The 14,242-nt window shown below is 44.5% G+C and overlaps 1 protein-coding gene across 1 annotated transcript in view; it reads right to left on the reverse strand.

Annotated features, from left to right (window-relative positions):
- Nucleotides 1-229: 229 nt before the first annotated feature.
- The window catches only part of LOC144178489 (glycine receptor subunit alpha-2-like), a 98,937-nt gene continuing 84,924 nt past the window's right edge, over nucleotides 230-14,242 (reverse strand). Inside the window, exons 5-9 of the mRNA XM_077706388.1 lie at nucleotides 10,587-10,669; nucleotides 10,167-10,301; nucleotides 8,450-8,832; nucleotides 3,769-3,801; nucleotides 230-2,734 (exon numbers count right to left, since the gene is read on the reverse strand). Of these exons, the coding sequence (XP_077562514.1) occupies nucleotides 2,558-2,734; nucleotides 3,769-3,801; nucleotides 8,450-8,832; nucleotides 10,167-10,301; nucleotides 10,587-10,669 (811 nt within the window). The 3' untranslated portion in view covers nucleotides 230-2,557. The remainder of the gene's footprint in view (nucleotides 2,735-3,768; nucleotides 3,802-8,449; nucleotides 8,833-10,166; nucleotides 10,302-10,586; nucleotides 10,670-14,242) is intronic.

Raw genomic sequence — 14,242 nt, forward strand, 5'->3', positions numbered from 1 at the left:
ACTCCAAGCTGGGACTTGAAACTGTGTACTTCGACCACTTCGCTGCTTACTTCACTACTAAGGACACCTAGCTACTGCGTGACCTTTTTTCAGCCTAGAGGCAGTGCTCCCAAAGAGAACCGACGTCTGGCTATGTACTTTTGAATAAAACAGAGCCCTAACTTCGCACACATACGCGAGACGACAAAAACACAGACCAACACAGACACACACACGTGCTCAAAACAAGTCATCGATGAAAAGTATTTATTGATCCAAAAACGTTCTGCTTCTGCACTTTGAACTAGTTAACAAACTATTCCTGAAGGAATTACAAGAATCTTGCTACAACAAGAGTTAGTCGTTCCCTTGACTGGGGCTAAAATCTACCTCAGTTTTCGCAACATGTGCAGGATACGTTTCACTGCCCTCCGGTAATGCAAGACGTTATTCGCCAGTCAAAACACGGCCATATATAGAACAACGTTTTGTACCGCCCATTTAACAGACTCAGTTTTTAAAAATGCAATACGGCACAAAAATAAACCTACGGAAAAAGAACTTTCATAGGCAAAAATATAGTAATATGTGTTTGTCGGACCTCTTCCAAACATGACAGAGGATTTTACAGTGTACTCCTGATACACTAGTTGCAACGCACATTTTTTAAGGTATAAAACGGGTCACTTGTTTTATAAATACGATGCTTCTTCACAAGCCTGCAGCTCCCATTTTGCAGTTCGAATAAAGGCATTTCCTTTGGACTCCTACATATCATCCTCGTGCGCCGAGTTTTGAACAAAGTCCGTTTTTTATTATGACGCTCACGTGGAGTCAGCATACTACACTCTTTTTATCCTCCATCCTTTATCTTTTTGAATTTTTTTACTGCACCCTGTTACTCTACCTAGGAACAAACATTTCTTCAGCTAAAAAGCGTTTAAAAACTACACATTTATGATCAGCTCTTTTTGACAGACTGCACACACCCTACGACATTGGCGTGTATGAGTCCTGTGAAAGTCTGAGGCGGGGTGACATCTACAAAGGCGAGCGTCTTCTCTTGACCTATTGTTATCCCGAACAGAGACGTAGACTGCGAGAAGGTACTGTAATCATGGGGATAATAAATCTAAAAATGCGAAGTCCGAAACTGCGTACGTTAACAAAGTGCACTTACGGAAAATATTTGTGCATTGAGGGAATTCGAGAAGGGGGTAATTATTTTTCCCAAAGCAAGTTTACCAACTCTGCCCACAAACAATTTTGCAATTCACAGCAGACTCCCGTTAAGACGAACTCCAAGGGACTGCAAAAATTTGTTCGTATTATCACAAATTCGGTATAACCGGATGTTGTTTGCAATGTGGACGTTAAAATAGAGCAAGAGTGTTGTTCGTATTAACTGGAGTCTACTGTATTTTATTTCTTGAGTTGGACTGCCTTCGTACTGAAGGACGGCCAATGAGAGGGTACTGAGAGTCTAATGAGTATCGGCACCCGAAAAAAAACGTTTTAATGAGGTAGTTTGGGCTCCGACCTCATCGCGTTCTAAATGGAGTAGCGAGTACCTGCGGATTAAACTAGCACCAAACTCGACATCCCAAAGAAAACGCTGTTCCATAGAAATAATGAAACACTATACAGACCCACAAATACAATTTCTGTGAATATTGAATACAGCCGCGGCACCCGCAAGCCAAACATTCAGAGTTGCCTTTCAAGTAAAGAATCCTTTTGATGGTTCGGACAACCAAACTCTCCACCGGCTCCTCTTAGTGCAAAATACTTCTTGTGGATGACGCGACACAGCAGATACCTTCTTTTAAATCACACCTTTGATCCAGTGGAAATGTATCGTCACACAAAAAGAGCTGCAATTCTGAAATTGTTCACTGACAGTTTCATATTTAGAGTCAGGCTGGCCGCAAATCCCGTTTCCTGCCAGCCATTTCAGAAAGGTGGTATACCGACCAGAACGCTTCAAAATACCCTGAAAAAGCTACCACTCACTTTTCCAGGCGTTTTCATTAAATGCGGTTGATTTCCTCGTCCGTGAAGGTGAATACAAGGTGACGAGGCCACGGATAACTTGTCCTAAAAAACGGCTCCGCGAGACGTTTAAAGGAACAGCAGCGATGCTCCACTATGTCCGCGAGTTCTAAACAGTAGCTTTTCGGGGAGATATGGCACCTTTACTCTCGCCGAATTGGTGTACATTAGGCCTAACAACTCCGAAAACGACGAAGCATCAGGTGAAGTGACAGAAGCTGCGCCCGTCCTGTTACATGATTTTGGGTTCAGTGTTCTTTTGTTTTTTTATTTTTTTTTGCGTAGTTATTACGCTTAAACTTTGCTTAGATATAGCTAGAATAATTAATTCCTGTGTACATCCCGAACAGACCTCCTAGAATGCACAAAACACAAGCTAAAACTCCCAATATTTTTACCATGAGAACGAAACTTGCCGCTTATAATAAAAGCCACAGGTTATGTAATGAATGTTTCTTTCCACCCGCTCTCTACAGCGCCCAAAATAATCACGCCGCCTTTTCGCGAAATGGGGGACAGACGCCAATCACAGAAGATAGTACGGCCAGTACACGATGCTGAAGGCCAGAAAAGCCATAGGAAAGGCTATCCGGCACGACTGGTCGATCCGCTTGGCCTGAACCTTGTGGTTGTTCCGTGGCCCGTCGACGTCCGCTGCCAGGCCGCATACGCCGACACCTCCCGACATGGGGCTCACCGGACTCTGTTGAATTGGAACACAGGACGAACTGAGTAATTGCTTTCCTACGCGGCGAATCATAGGCATCTTTAAAGCTCCGGCTTTACTAAAATTCGTTAATCATGGTGCGTAAATTTGTTTCTAACACCGGCATTACGATGTTACCGTAAATCTCCGCCTACGCGTATCTGTTCCAGCACCAAAGCGACTTCATAAACATGCTACTTCGTCCGATTATCCCTTTGACATTTTTAACTCTGCTATGTTTCGTTAAACTGTCTTACCGCTTTGAAATAGAGCTTTAATGCCACCCGGTCGAGAGATTTACTATAGGAAAAAATGGTTCCAAGCAAACGCATATTTTATTTCGCTTAGCAACGAAAGTAGGGTAACTTCCAGATTTGTTTTTCAAGCTGTTGCTTCTCAAACATAAGGCCCGGTTTCAGACACGTAAGAATGTCAAGAGTATATAGTTTTTGGCACATGATAGCTGTAGCACTTTGCGAAATAGGGCCGTCACGAAACTGTAACACGCAACTTTCAAAATGAAGGTGAAATTTCCGCACAAACGATGATCGAATAGTTCCCCGCGCATCTCAGGATCATCACTAAATGTCGAAAATCCAAAATAAGCTTCAACAGTGGTAACAAAGCAATTGTCAGCAAATGTGAGCTTTTTTGTGAAGTAACTTCAATTGCAGGCTACTACAAACTTCGTTATTTATTTATTTATTTATTTATTTATTTATTTATTTATTTATTTATTTATTTATTTATTTATTTATTTATTTATTTATTTATTTATTTATTTATTTATTTATTTATTTATTTATTTATTTATTTATTTATTTCAACGCGACCAGGACGCTTACATAACATTTGGAGCATGGCTGCTCTTACGGAAGGATTTCGCGAACAACTACCAAGCCGCAAGGCGGGAACCACCGGCGTGTCGTACGCGCATATATTTTCCCAGCATTATAGCGATTTGCCTTGCAAATATCGGACTCTTACAAAAATAGTAAGAAAAATGGTAGGGGAAAATAGCTGCCTCTTACCAGGTTTCCGTTGCAGGCTTTTCCAGGAAGCAGCTGCACGAAGCGGAAGAACATGTTTATAAGTTTCGCTAGTCCGCGCCCTCAATTAGGAAACGTAAACAGTTGGAAAGTTTTTTTTTTCCCCGCGTCTCTCGCTATGCTCTCAATGAAGGAACGGGCAGGCAGAAGAAGGCGTGCACTGACATGTTGCCAACACCTGCAACCTCCGTGACGTGTTTCCGGCTGACTTTGTTTGATCTCTTTCGCACTGAAGGTTCCTTGAATTGTTTTCTTTGCGGGCGGCTGCCGCGCAAACAGCCGACAAACCTGTGCATTCTTGCTACTTTTAGAGACGCCTGTGGAGGCCTTCCAAAAACTTTCTCCGGAACACTTCCATTATTGTGGCCCACAGTAGCAGGCCAGAAACTCTCGTCCTTAATTTCTCATTTAAATTCATCTCCCCATGACTCCGTTCCCACGTGTAGCCACACAGGCACCCCTGTGGTTGCCTACCCGCCTGTATACATGATGAAAGTGTCAAGGCGGTTGTAACGCGCAGCCTCTCGCTTATGCTTTATTCCTGGGAAGTCCAGTGATGGTGCGGAGCATGGCGCGATAAAGGACCGCTAAATGTTTCTTATGAGTCGAGGATAGGCTGTAGGCCGGAGCACCATAAGGCATACCCGCATCGATGCTCTTGAACGGGCTGCTCCTATGCCTCCCATGGAAGACCTCCTCGCGGAAACTCTCGGACAACATGACCTTAGGCGGACATTAACGCCACAGGGGGCTGCACTCTCCGCCTGGGACCTGCGCATTCTTCCGACGCTGCCCTCGGCCTCACCATCTCCACCCCCTTGGTCACTCCCGCCTGTCACAGTGGCCCATCAGCGAACTGGTATCCCCCGTACCCGACCAGTTTCCCGTGAGAAAGCCCTTCAGCGCGTCCTTGCGACAAAATTGCCAGATGAAGTGGACATTCACACGGACGCCAACCTTTCGCCTTCCCATATGGGTCTGGCCTGGCGCTGCCCAGCTCGGCCGGACTTGGATGGCTCTGTCATTCGGCCAGGAAATCACTCGTCTCCCTTGGAAGCAGAACTTCAGAGTATCCTCTGCACATTGGGTCACCTGACCTACAGTATGGCAACGCCGCCCCCTCCACGTTTTCGGATCCTCACTGACTCCCATCAGGGGCTTGAAGAACTCCGCAAGACCTTCAGTGATCACCCAACTGTTCACTAAATCCAACACGTGATCGCCATTTTGGTTCGCAATGGGACCACTGCCCGATTGGCATAGGTGCCGGGTCACACGGGCTCGGATGGGGGCAACCAGGCTGCACACGATGCAGCAAGGGAGTGTCTCACTAGTACCCCTCCCCTAGACGACGACGCGTAGCGCCCCTCTCCTGACCCTCGCCTTCAACTTGACCGCGCACGCCATGCTCGGAAGGTACGCCTTGCGTCCGTTACTCCCGCTGGCTACCTGGCTCTGGCTACTCCGATGCCACGCTCTGCGGAAATCTTCATCAACAAAACTATTGCTAACGCAGCCCTCACACCCCACATCATGATAAAATGCATTCACCTGGCAAGATCTCCACCTCTTTACTGCCCCTACTGTCAAACGTTAGTGTTCGCCACCCTCAACCACTTAATCTGGCACTGCACCGCATTTATTTTGTACCGCCCAATACTCGTCAACGCTTTGCCACGTGATTCCTCTAAAGACGAGCCCCCCTTCGAAGACGCTAATTTTCTCTCAGCCCTCGGGGTGTTCGGCCTAGAGAGTGGTCTCTCGAGATTAGTGTAAACCGGGGCCTACCCCGGTCGTAAAAGTTGACTTTACTGCACTCAGGTGATCCCAATAACCCTAGCCTGGCTCTGCTGACGGCAGTGATCTCTTGTAAGGTGTTCAAGGACCCACCATTTGTGCTACTCGGCTACTCCTCCCTGCCTCTTCCCCCTCTTCCCTTATTATGGCCGCATGGCCTTCCCTTTGAAATAAACGATTACAACAACAACAACAACAACAACAACAACAACAACTTATGCTTTATTTACTTGCCCCCATCACGTCCCTCCTGCGACCTTGGCCCCTCTCCGTTTTCCCCAATTGCTGCTATCGATAAACCGAAATAATAACCATAAATTACCGTACACTTTATGAAGCGTAACATATCTCAACGCCTCATTATTCGTACCGTGTACTTCGACCAGCTCGTTAACAACTGCTGTACGCTTTTCTATGATAACGTTGATACGGTAAACATAAGGCTGCCGTATTAAACTAGTTTTTCGGACCGCGCTTGTTGTGCGGTCGGAGTTAATTTGAAATTCCTTAAAGTGCTTATGAACTGTGCGTATTCCTGTGACCATGCGTTCGTCAGCCCTGTCGCTCTTTACCTTTGTCGTGCGCTTCACTTCTTTGAAGTCTACATGGTCGTAGCACCTGCCACTTCGACTGCAAACGCTTGCTTCCACTATTGCCTGCCCTCTTGTTCCAAATTTGTGGTTCGCACATCAGCGCGAAAACAAATTCTATGTGAACAGCGTTCGGCTACTTCGCTCATGCTGTAGACATTATGTTATTGTTGCACATTGAAATTGCATTTTAATACACGCAGTAAGATTAAAAAAAACTCTTAAACTTTTTATTTTTTTTTCGCCTACTTCCACCATTATTAAATACGGGTACACAAAATCTGAAACGTTAGCATTGGTAGCACCACGCGTTTTTCAATATTTTGAATAAATCGATTACCCCTCTGTCGAGACGATAACGATTGGGGAATGGGAAGCCTTCCAAAATCAAGTCCAACAGCAAAACGGACCAACGCAGAAGCGATCAGACCCTCATCACACCGCGGTATCATACGCATATGGTAGGAATCGCGTTACCACCATAATTTCTTATCGGGATCACTTACTGTACTGCGATTTTGCTCTTAAGTGCTTTACTGATACGGGAATCCCATGGCTTTCCCTAGCGTTCAACCGCCGTCGTCGCTAGACGGAGGGCTCCATTTTCTGTCTAATTTTGCATGTCCATGCACCCCTCTCCAAATACAAACTGCTTCAACGGTGCCGTAATGGTGCAATCGGCAATAAAGGGACAAAAGGAATGGAGCAATTGGATAGATTTCGGCTTGATAACGCGAGACACCCAGATTCGATTTCAACCACGGGAAGCGCTTTAATTTTTCATCACTTCGCCAACGATCGTTATCATCGTCATGAAAAGTTGGCTTTCCTGCACTGCGTTGGGGTGTACTGCAGGCAACATCAGGGAGAGGCTGGAAGCTTCTTCTTAATACGGCAGTATACAACAGAACAACCGGAATGCGTTGATTCGGAAACACTTCTTTTTCGTGCGATGCCTTTGCGGAGGCTGCGGGCTCAAAAACCATCGCGGTACAAAGCTTCATTCGGAAAGCAATATAGCAGTCGGCTGCGTGACCCAGTTTTAAGGTTTATAGCGTGTGGACGCCATAAAACTTAATCGGATCAGGACCACGAAAGCTCCAAAGCTTCGGGAGGGTAAGGAGGGCGCTACTATTGGTGAAAGAAGGTTTAAGCCCACGTCCGACAATACCGCCACACCGAAAGAGCTACGAAAGCGACGAAATCTGTGTTGAAAAGTGCTGCTTGGTAGCTAAAGGTTACATTGAAATGTGACCTTATGACATGGAAACTAAGTACAGAATTACGACTGTTTTCTAAGAATGTAACCTAGCGTTGTCGAAGTTGCTTAATGTTATTCCTTTCGAGACGCTATGTTCATCCTATCCTCTTTGTCGGAATAGGGCACAAAGAAATGCGAGACGTAGCTTTGAGCTATGAAGCAGAGCACCAAATGCGACGGTTACAGTAGATGTTCGGGCATTTTTTCATCAATGCTTTCTTCCAATGCCTCTGTAAAAGGGATATGCTTATCGTATTACAGCAGGCACGGCTTTCTCTGAAAATCATAGTGTTGTTCTTTGCCGACCGCCATTACAACCCTCTAACCTAGTCTTTTTTGCTAAGGCGAAATAATATATGACGTAATTCATCTTGTTTTACCCCGTGATTGGACTAGGCATGTCTAACGCATCGACATTTTAACACATGAGCATGACTTACATTTTCCCTAATGTCTCTATAGTCTGCACCATTCGATATTGTATATGCATGCAGAAAAGAATAAAAAAGGTGCCAGCACAAAGTATAAGCCCACGATCGCACCAGCAATAGAAAATTCCGTGGCGCTGAGCGTGTGCATTGAATTTTAACTTGACCCTCTATGAACCGCAATAAGCACACTGCGGTACACGGTATCCACCAAACATAAAGCAGAGTGTAGCTTCCGCTTGTAGCTAGTCGCATATACAGAATACCAAAAGTAATGGTTGCATGGGCCGATGCAGCGGTGGGCTACAAGTACAACGCTTTAAAAACAACCTGCAATTTTATAATGGCCACCGAATTTTCTACACATCGTTACTTCTGTGTTTCACGTAATCAGAGTTCTACTTCAGCAGCGGTCACAATCAGCTACTTCGGACACAAAACGAGAATGCCTCAACCATTTCTTCGAAAAAAGGCTTGCGTCAGTAAACCACGAGAATAAATGCAATGACCCGTTGAAATCTTTAATATACTTGTACACACTGGGTGAATCGTAACGAATCGCACTCGCGTAGGCATACTCGACTTACCACGGCCACTTTGCTCTCCGGAATGGCTGTAACGATCGCAGGCGGCAACTTGGCTGACGCGGGCCGTTTCCTCCACAAGTAATTGACGAACGTGAACTCCAGCAGTGCGGCGAACACGAACATAGTGCAGGCGCCCATCCAGACGTCGATGGCCTTGACGTACGAGACCGGGGGCAGGTTTCCCTGGATGCCAGCGCCCTTGGACGAGATGGTGAGCAGAGTGGTGACGCCTAGGGTGATACGCGCGGGGATGGCCTCCACGTCGAGCCAGAAGGACACCCACGAAATCACCACGATGAGAATGGTGGGAAGGTAAGACTGGACCAGGTGGTAGCCAATGGAGCGCTGCAGATTGAACTCAGCTTTGAGGCAGCTGTACTCTCCTGAAAAGGGCAAAACGAAACCCATTACGTAATTTTTTTGACTCGGCTAGGGATGCGATACGTGCATCAAAAAAGAAAAAAAGCTGGGAACGCCGGACAACGAAGGGCATGAGGAGACACTTGTAAGTCTAAAGCTCTACCACCTCTAAAACTGTTTAGAAGCTCCAGCAACACACATTTCCTCAGTTTGGTACAGAATACGTACAAAGCGCAGACGCATCAGTAACATTACAGTAAAATTTTACGACACCGAACCAAAATTGTATGGCTTCGCACCACATAAGTTAGAACGTCCAGCCAACAAAAGTTATCTATGCGAATAAATCTTAAAGGCTGAGATGATTTTTGTTATTATTGAAATGGGCGTAAGCATAATTACTTCCAAGCAGTTATACATCACAAACGACTCTTAAAAAGAAATGTTAACCTGCAAAAATAAGTCCTTTACACATTGTCTTATGCATAAAGCCAGTAGAATACCGTGTACTATCTAGTAATATCACACCTGATCTCTCTGTTCAAACATCAATTGGATTAAGTTTTTGTTTGTTTTTCGGTGTAACTTAACATTTTACGCACACGCTTTGCAGTGGCGTTTCCGCTTAACCCACATTCTTTATCTTTAACCTCGGGTAAAATGTCATCAGATTCTGTTCATACACAACTACCTCCAAGGGAAGATATTAAATGCAACCGGTTAGAGTCCCAACGTCATATGACTAATTATATTCATCTGCTAACATGCCAACATAACTATCGACATCATTTACCATTAGCCTTATAAAGAGCAGTTCGCTCAAATCATGTCAGCTTAGGAGATTGCTTCGGTAATCAGAAGATGTGAGTAATAAAAACCGCCGTTTTTAATCAGATAATTGGATTTCGGACGGTTTTTGTAGTGGCAAACGAGAAAGCATATTTTTGTAGTTGCTACACACTGCTGTCTAGATTGTATAGCACCACGGTATATAGACGAAGAAAATGCTACCAACTTGACAGCAACAGTCCAAGCTAAACGCAGCCTATTTTCTTGGTATGCTGACTGCGCTTTCCAGCTGCTACCAGTACAGCCATAAAATTTCAATGGGGTACATTTTCAAGCAAGTCTCTCGTAGAAATAAATACTGCCCATGCGTCTCCTCTAGAGGCGGAACTTTTTGAAAAGTAAATTTATTAGCTATATGCGCTTAGGAGCCATCAAAAGTGCTCGTTTACGATTGACAGTTTTATGGCTAAGAATTATATGAAGCCGTTGTATGCAACTTGTTCGTTAGAACAAGCATTTCATTCCTTTCCGAGATATAATGATTGTAGAAGTTAAAAGCTTTACGTACCGATGTGGAATGTCTCGTTGCACAGCGAAGTGCTCACATTTTGGATTTCGAATTGAGGAAGCTTCATATTTTCATAGAGAATGACCGGTGACTCAATGGACCAGTGCAGTTGCAGTTCATCCGTCGTCTTCGAGACTGTGACAAAAAAGCACGGTGCATTTACTGAATGGGTTCATTGCGTTTCCCCACAACGCTTCGACTGTAGAGGGAGAACTGTTTTTGCTATTGAAAGGATAATAATAGGAAAGATTTGAAGTATTGTTGATCATAAGACACGAAAAAGCCGGTCGGCTTGTGCGGCTGCCGCGACCAACCATTGTATTCGAGCGGAATAGAGTTGACTAATTCTGTGAGATGTCGTTTCGGCATTTCTCTAATACCACTCACGAGGCGTCTAAATATAATGGAAGAAAGACTTACACGAGGCCAGCTCGATGGTGCAAACTTGCGCATCGAGCGGGTACCGATACAGGTCCATCATGCACGAAAAGGTGAGTTTCAGTCTGCAAATAATAAAGAAAACAGAGTAAGTTCTGAAATGAAGGCAGATCCATTTATATTTACACGTTTTGAGAAGTGAGCATGCTTCCGTATACTGGAGCTTACAAGTTTTGCTTCGGAACAGCAGCATAAACGTACGGGAACAGACCTATCCATAACATGAGGTGAGTATGCTCAAGCTTGGTGGACCGCGGCGGGCTTTTTCTTCCTCTGTTTCTTTCCTCCTTTATTTCTTTCTCTCTATCTTTCATTGTTGATTTCTTCCCTTCTTTATTCCTTTCTTTCTTGCTTTTTTTCTTTTGTTTCCTTCTTTTTCTAGTTCTCTTTCTTTTCATTTTTTTGTTTCTTTCTTCCTTTTTCTCGTTCTTTCTTTCTTTTTTTCCTTTCTTCTTATTTATTTCTTTTGACATTAATATTTGAAGCCAATTTCAGCATATGAAGGTCACACAAGAACCTCTATCAATACGTACCTAAAAAAGCATTTACCAACTACAATACTCGGTAACACCTAACCCAGCGTTTGCAACTACGTCACCCGAAATGCCCATCGAACTGGTTACTTGGCTTTGTAACTATATTGTTAGTGCCACATTTAAACCTTCAAAAGCTACCGTACACGAGAGAAAACGCATAGCTCTCGGTCATTATAATGCAGCTACTCTGAAACCCGCTGCATTATGGCTTGTAGTTAATATTATTAATTAAGTATGAATATTTTCAGTGAACATAAATGTGGAAAATTCACTAGTGAAGGGACCTTCAATTGAGATATAAACATTGTCTAATTGCTTTTGTAAGTTTAAAGTGAAGAATACGTAGGCCATAATCTGGGTGCTATCGGTTGATTTACTGGATTTGTTTTGCAAGAGAAACGCAGACTCGGAAATACCATTTCCCTAGCGCCATCATCTCTGCCTATTGCTCAAGTCGGCTGTAACGGCGTGCTTCAATGTCCACATGGACATGTCAAACTTTAACAGGTTCCGAGCGTGTTTAACGTGTATTGACTAAGCTTAACAAAAGAAAGTATACCCTGACATCACGTCGGTAACGACCAAATTATTTTAGACCTAAATCATCCGAAAATGCGTTGCTATTCAGTCTGACATCGTTGCAGTGGTTCGCATTACAGTCGCTACGGCTGCATAGCGCTCTGCGAATCAAAGATAACCTCAGGTTATAGAATGCGCAACCCAGCCACGAATTGGATTTAAACTACTTTATCTCCGAGTCTCCGAGTTTCGTTCCGAACTGAACGTCGGAGGTTTCCGAGAATTCTCACACCGAACAATGGTACTCTTGGAATTGTCAATGTTACGAAAATAATCTAGGGCTGGTCACACTGTTCAAACAAGCTTGACTTAAAACTAATTAAATCAGCTATCCCAAAGACCACCATTTACGTCATTGAGCCAATCAAAATACAGCAGACCCTTGTTATAACAAAATTCGCTTTATTCAAAGCGTCCCATGGCCCCCAAGGCAGTGCCCAGAGAGTAAGACTTCTTTTTTTTAATTTTAACGAAGTATTCGTTATAATGAGGCCGTTTCCAAATTTAAGGAGAGCTGTAACAAGGATAACGTGGGGTTACTGTATATGCTTCGTTTCTCCTTAGTGTATTCACCACTAGCCAGCGCCTGCTGCAAGTGGGACTCAGAGTTTACTGTTCAGTATTCAGTGCTCATTAAACTTTCCCTCTCCATTTTCCATTCCTTCAGCAACCCTGCGAGGGATCTCGTCAGAAGTCTTTGCCTGCATACTTTCGCTGAAAACTTTTCGGCGCTGCCCGAATAAAGGCGAGCGCGTAGGCGTGTCGACTGACGCGAACATAATTGCCATAGCGCACGCTGCCGTACATCACGGCGCTCGTCGCCTTCGCATGTGCGTCCGTCCCAGGCACCCGGCGTGTCCGCATAGCGTAGGCTTCCAGCGGCGCCCATTCTTTGTTAGCATCAGTGAACCCCGCCCCCTTCTCCTTCGGGCACACTGTTCGCGCCCACAATGCACAGCGAGAGCACGCATCTTGCGAAGAACGGGATGTTGAAAAATGGCCTACACGCCTCACCTTGTACAAGACTCTCAGTGAGGCATGACAGAAAAAAAAATGCCAACGAACCAGTTAAAGCAAATGCCCCAGCCAGGATTTGTCTTAGGTGACCCACTTTGCGATGAATAATACTATCGAGGCTCGGAAATAGTCTTGGAAGCGTTGGTAACAACCTTTTTACGTCAATGTCAGCGCCCCCAAATATCAATCTGTACACTGGGCACTGGCCAAACTCGCGTATCTTTCGAAACTGGGTCGTGAACGGCGGCAACAAAATGTTACGTCAATGCCAGCGCCCCCAGATTTCAGTCTAAAAGGGGCACTGGCCGAAATCATGTATCTTTTGAAATTAGGTCGTGAACGACGGAAACAAAACGGCCACCACATTTGTACACTCAAGGAAATACAGCTTCACTCAACGGCAGGCTATGAGGGTGCCTTGTTTCAAAGGCTATAAATCGTGTACTGGGAAGTAATGAGTTCTTGTAAACCTCCTCAGCCCAAGGCGATAAAATGTCTTGTACATCGGTAAAAAAAAACAATACCAGATGCATGCCTCCTGGTAAATATATTAAATTGTTAATAACAATTTTCTGAAAGATATTTTACGTAGTATTTACAATTCATGGGCAGTTGTAGAGGTAACAATTGTGTTTGCAGCTACATTTTTCCACTGTGGTCGCACTAATAAGTACCACCAAGAAATGATCATTGCGAGATGTATTTTATAAGCTTTTTCGCAATTTGGATTCACTGTGTTGCGAACTGAACAGATATGAAAAATTGTTTAGCCCCGCAACTTGAACCAATAATGACTACCGTGAATTAACTTGAGTCTGCATGGCAGGAAAAGGGGAACACCGGTGCGTTGTTTACGGAAATCAACTACAGCTCTATAAGGATCACTACCTAGATCACTACATTCCTTTTTGTTCATTCCGGTATGATTGACAACAATGTGTGAAATAAATGCGGGCAAAAAAAACAATAAAATTATGGCGAAGCTACCAAAAAAGGTTTAGCAGTACGGGAATCCTCACTTTCGAGCTTCCCGTTTACTTGAACCAGACACCAGGAACAACGAAAAGAAAACACAATGGCAAGTGTGTATCCAGCTTTTACAGCAGTCGAAACAAATAACATCTAGTTTGTCGGGTCGATTTATCAGCGAGCAATGCAGAGTGACGCAAAGTCACCATCCTCTGGCGTCGCACGGAACTAACGAGCATCACTCCACTCCATTCCAGTGCAAACAGCTGCAACTCTGCGCATGCGCTGAAGAACCGCGAAAGTTAATGAGGTCGTTCTAATCGCATGAGAGCAATCACGCTCGAGGGCCCCATTGATTTCACTGAAATGTGTTGTATGTTGCAGCTTTAAAACAGGAACTTAAGGCGTACCCGTCAACGCGCCAGCGGCAAATAGATAGGCTGAAACTAAATTCCCACAAACTTTAAATGCCGGATTCCTCGAAAACTGCGGCGCGTAGTAGTTTGAAATTTAACGCGAAAGTTAGGGGTCGAGCGC

Source organism: Haemaphysalis longicornis, unplaced genomic scaffold, assembly GCF_048455015.1.
Source record: "Haemaphysalis longicornis isolate Haplotype H1 unplaced genomic scaffold, Haemaphysalis longicornis Haplotype H1 scaffold_4, whole genome shotgun sequence".
NCBI classification, from domain to species: Eukaryota; Metazoa; Arthropoda; class Arachnida; order Ixodida; family Ixodidae; genus Haemaphysalis; species Haemaphysalis longicornis.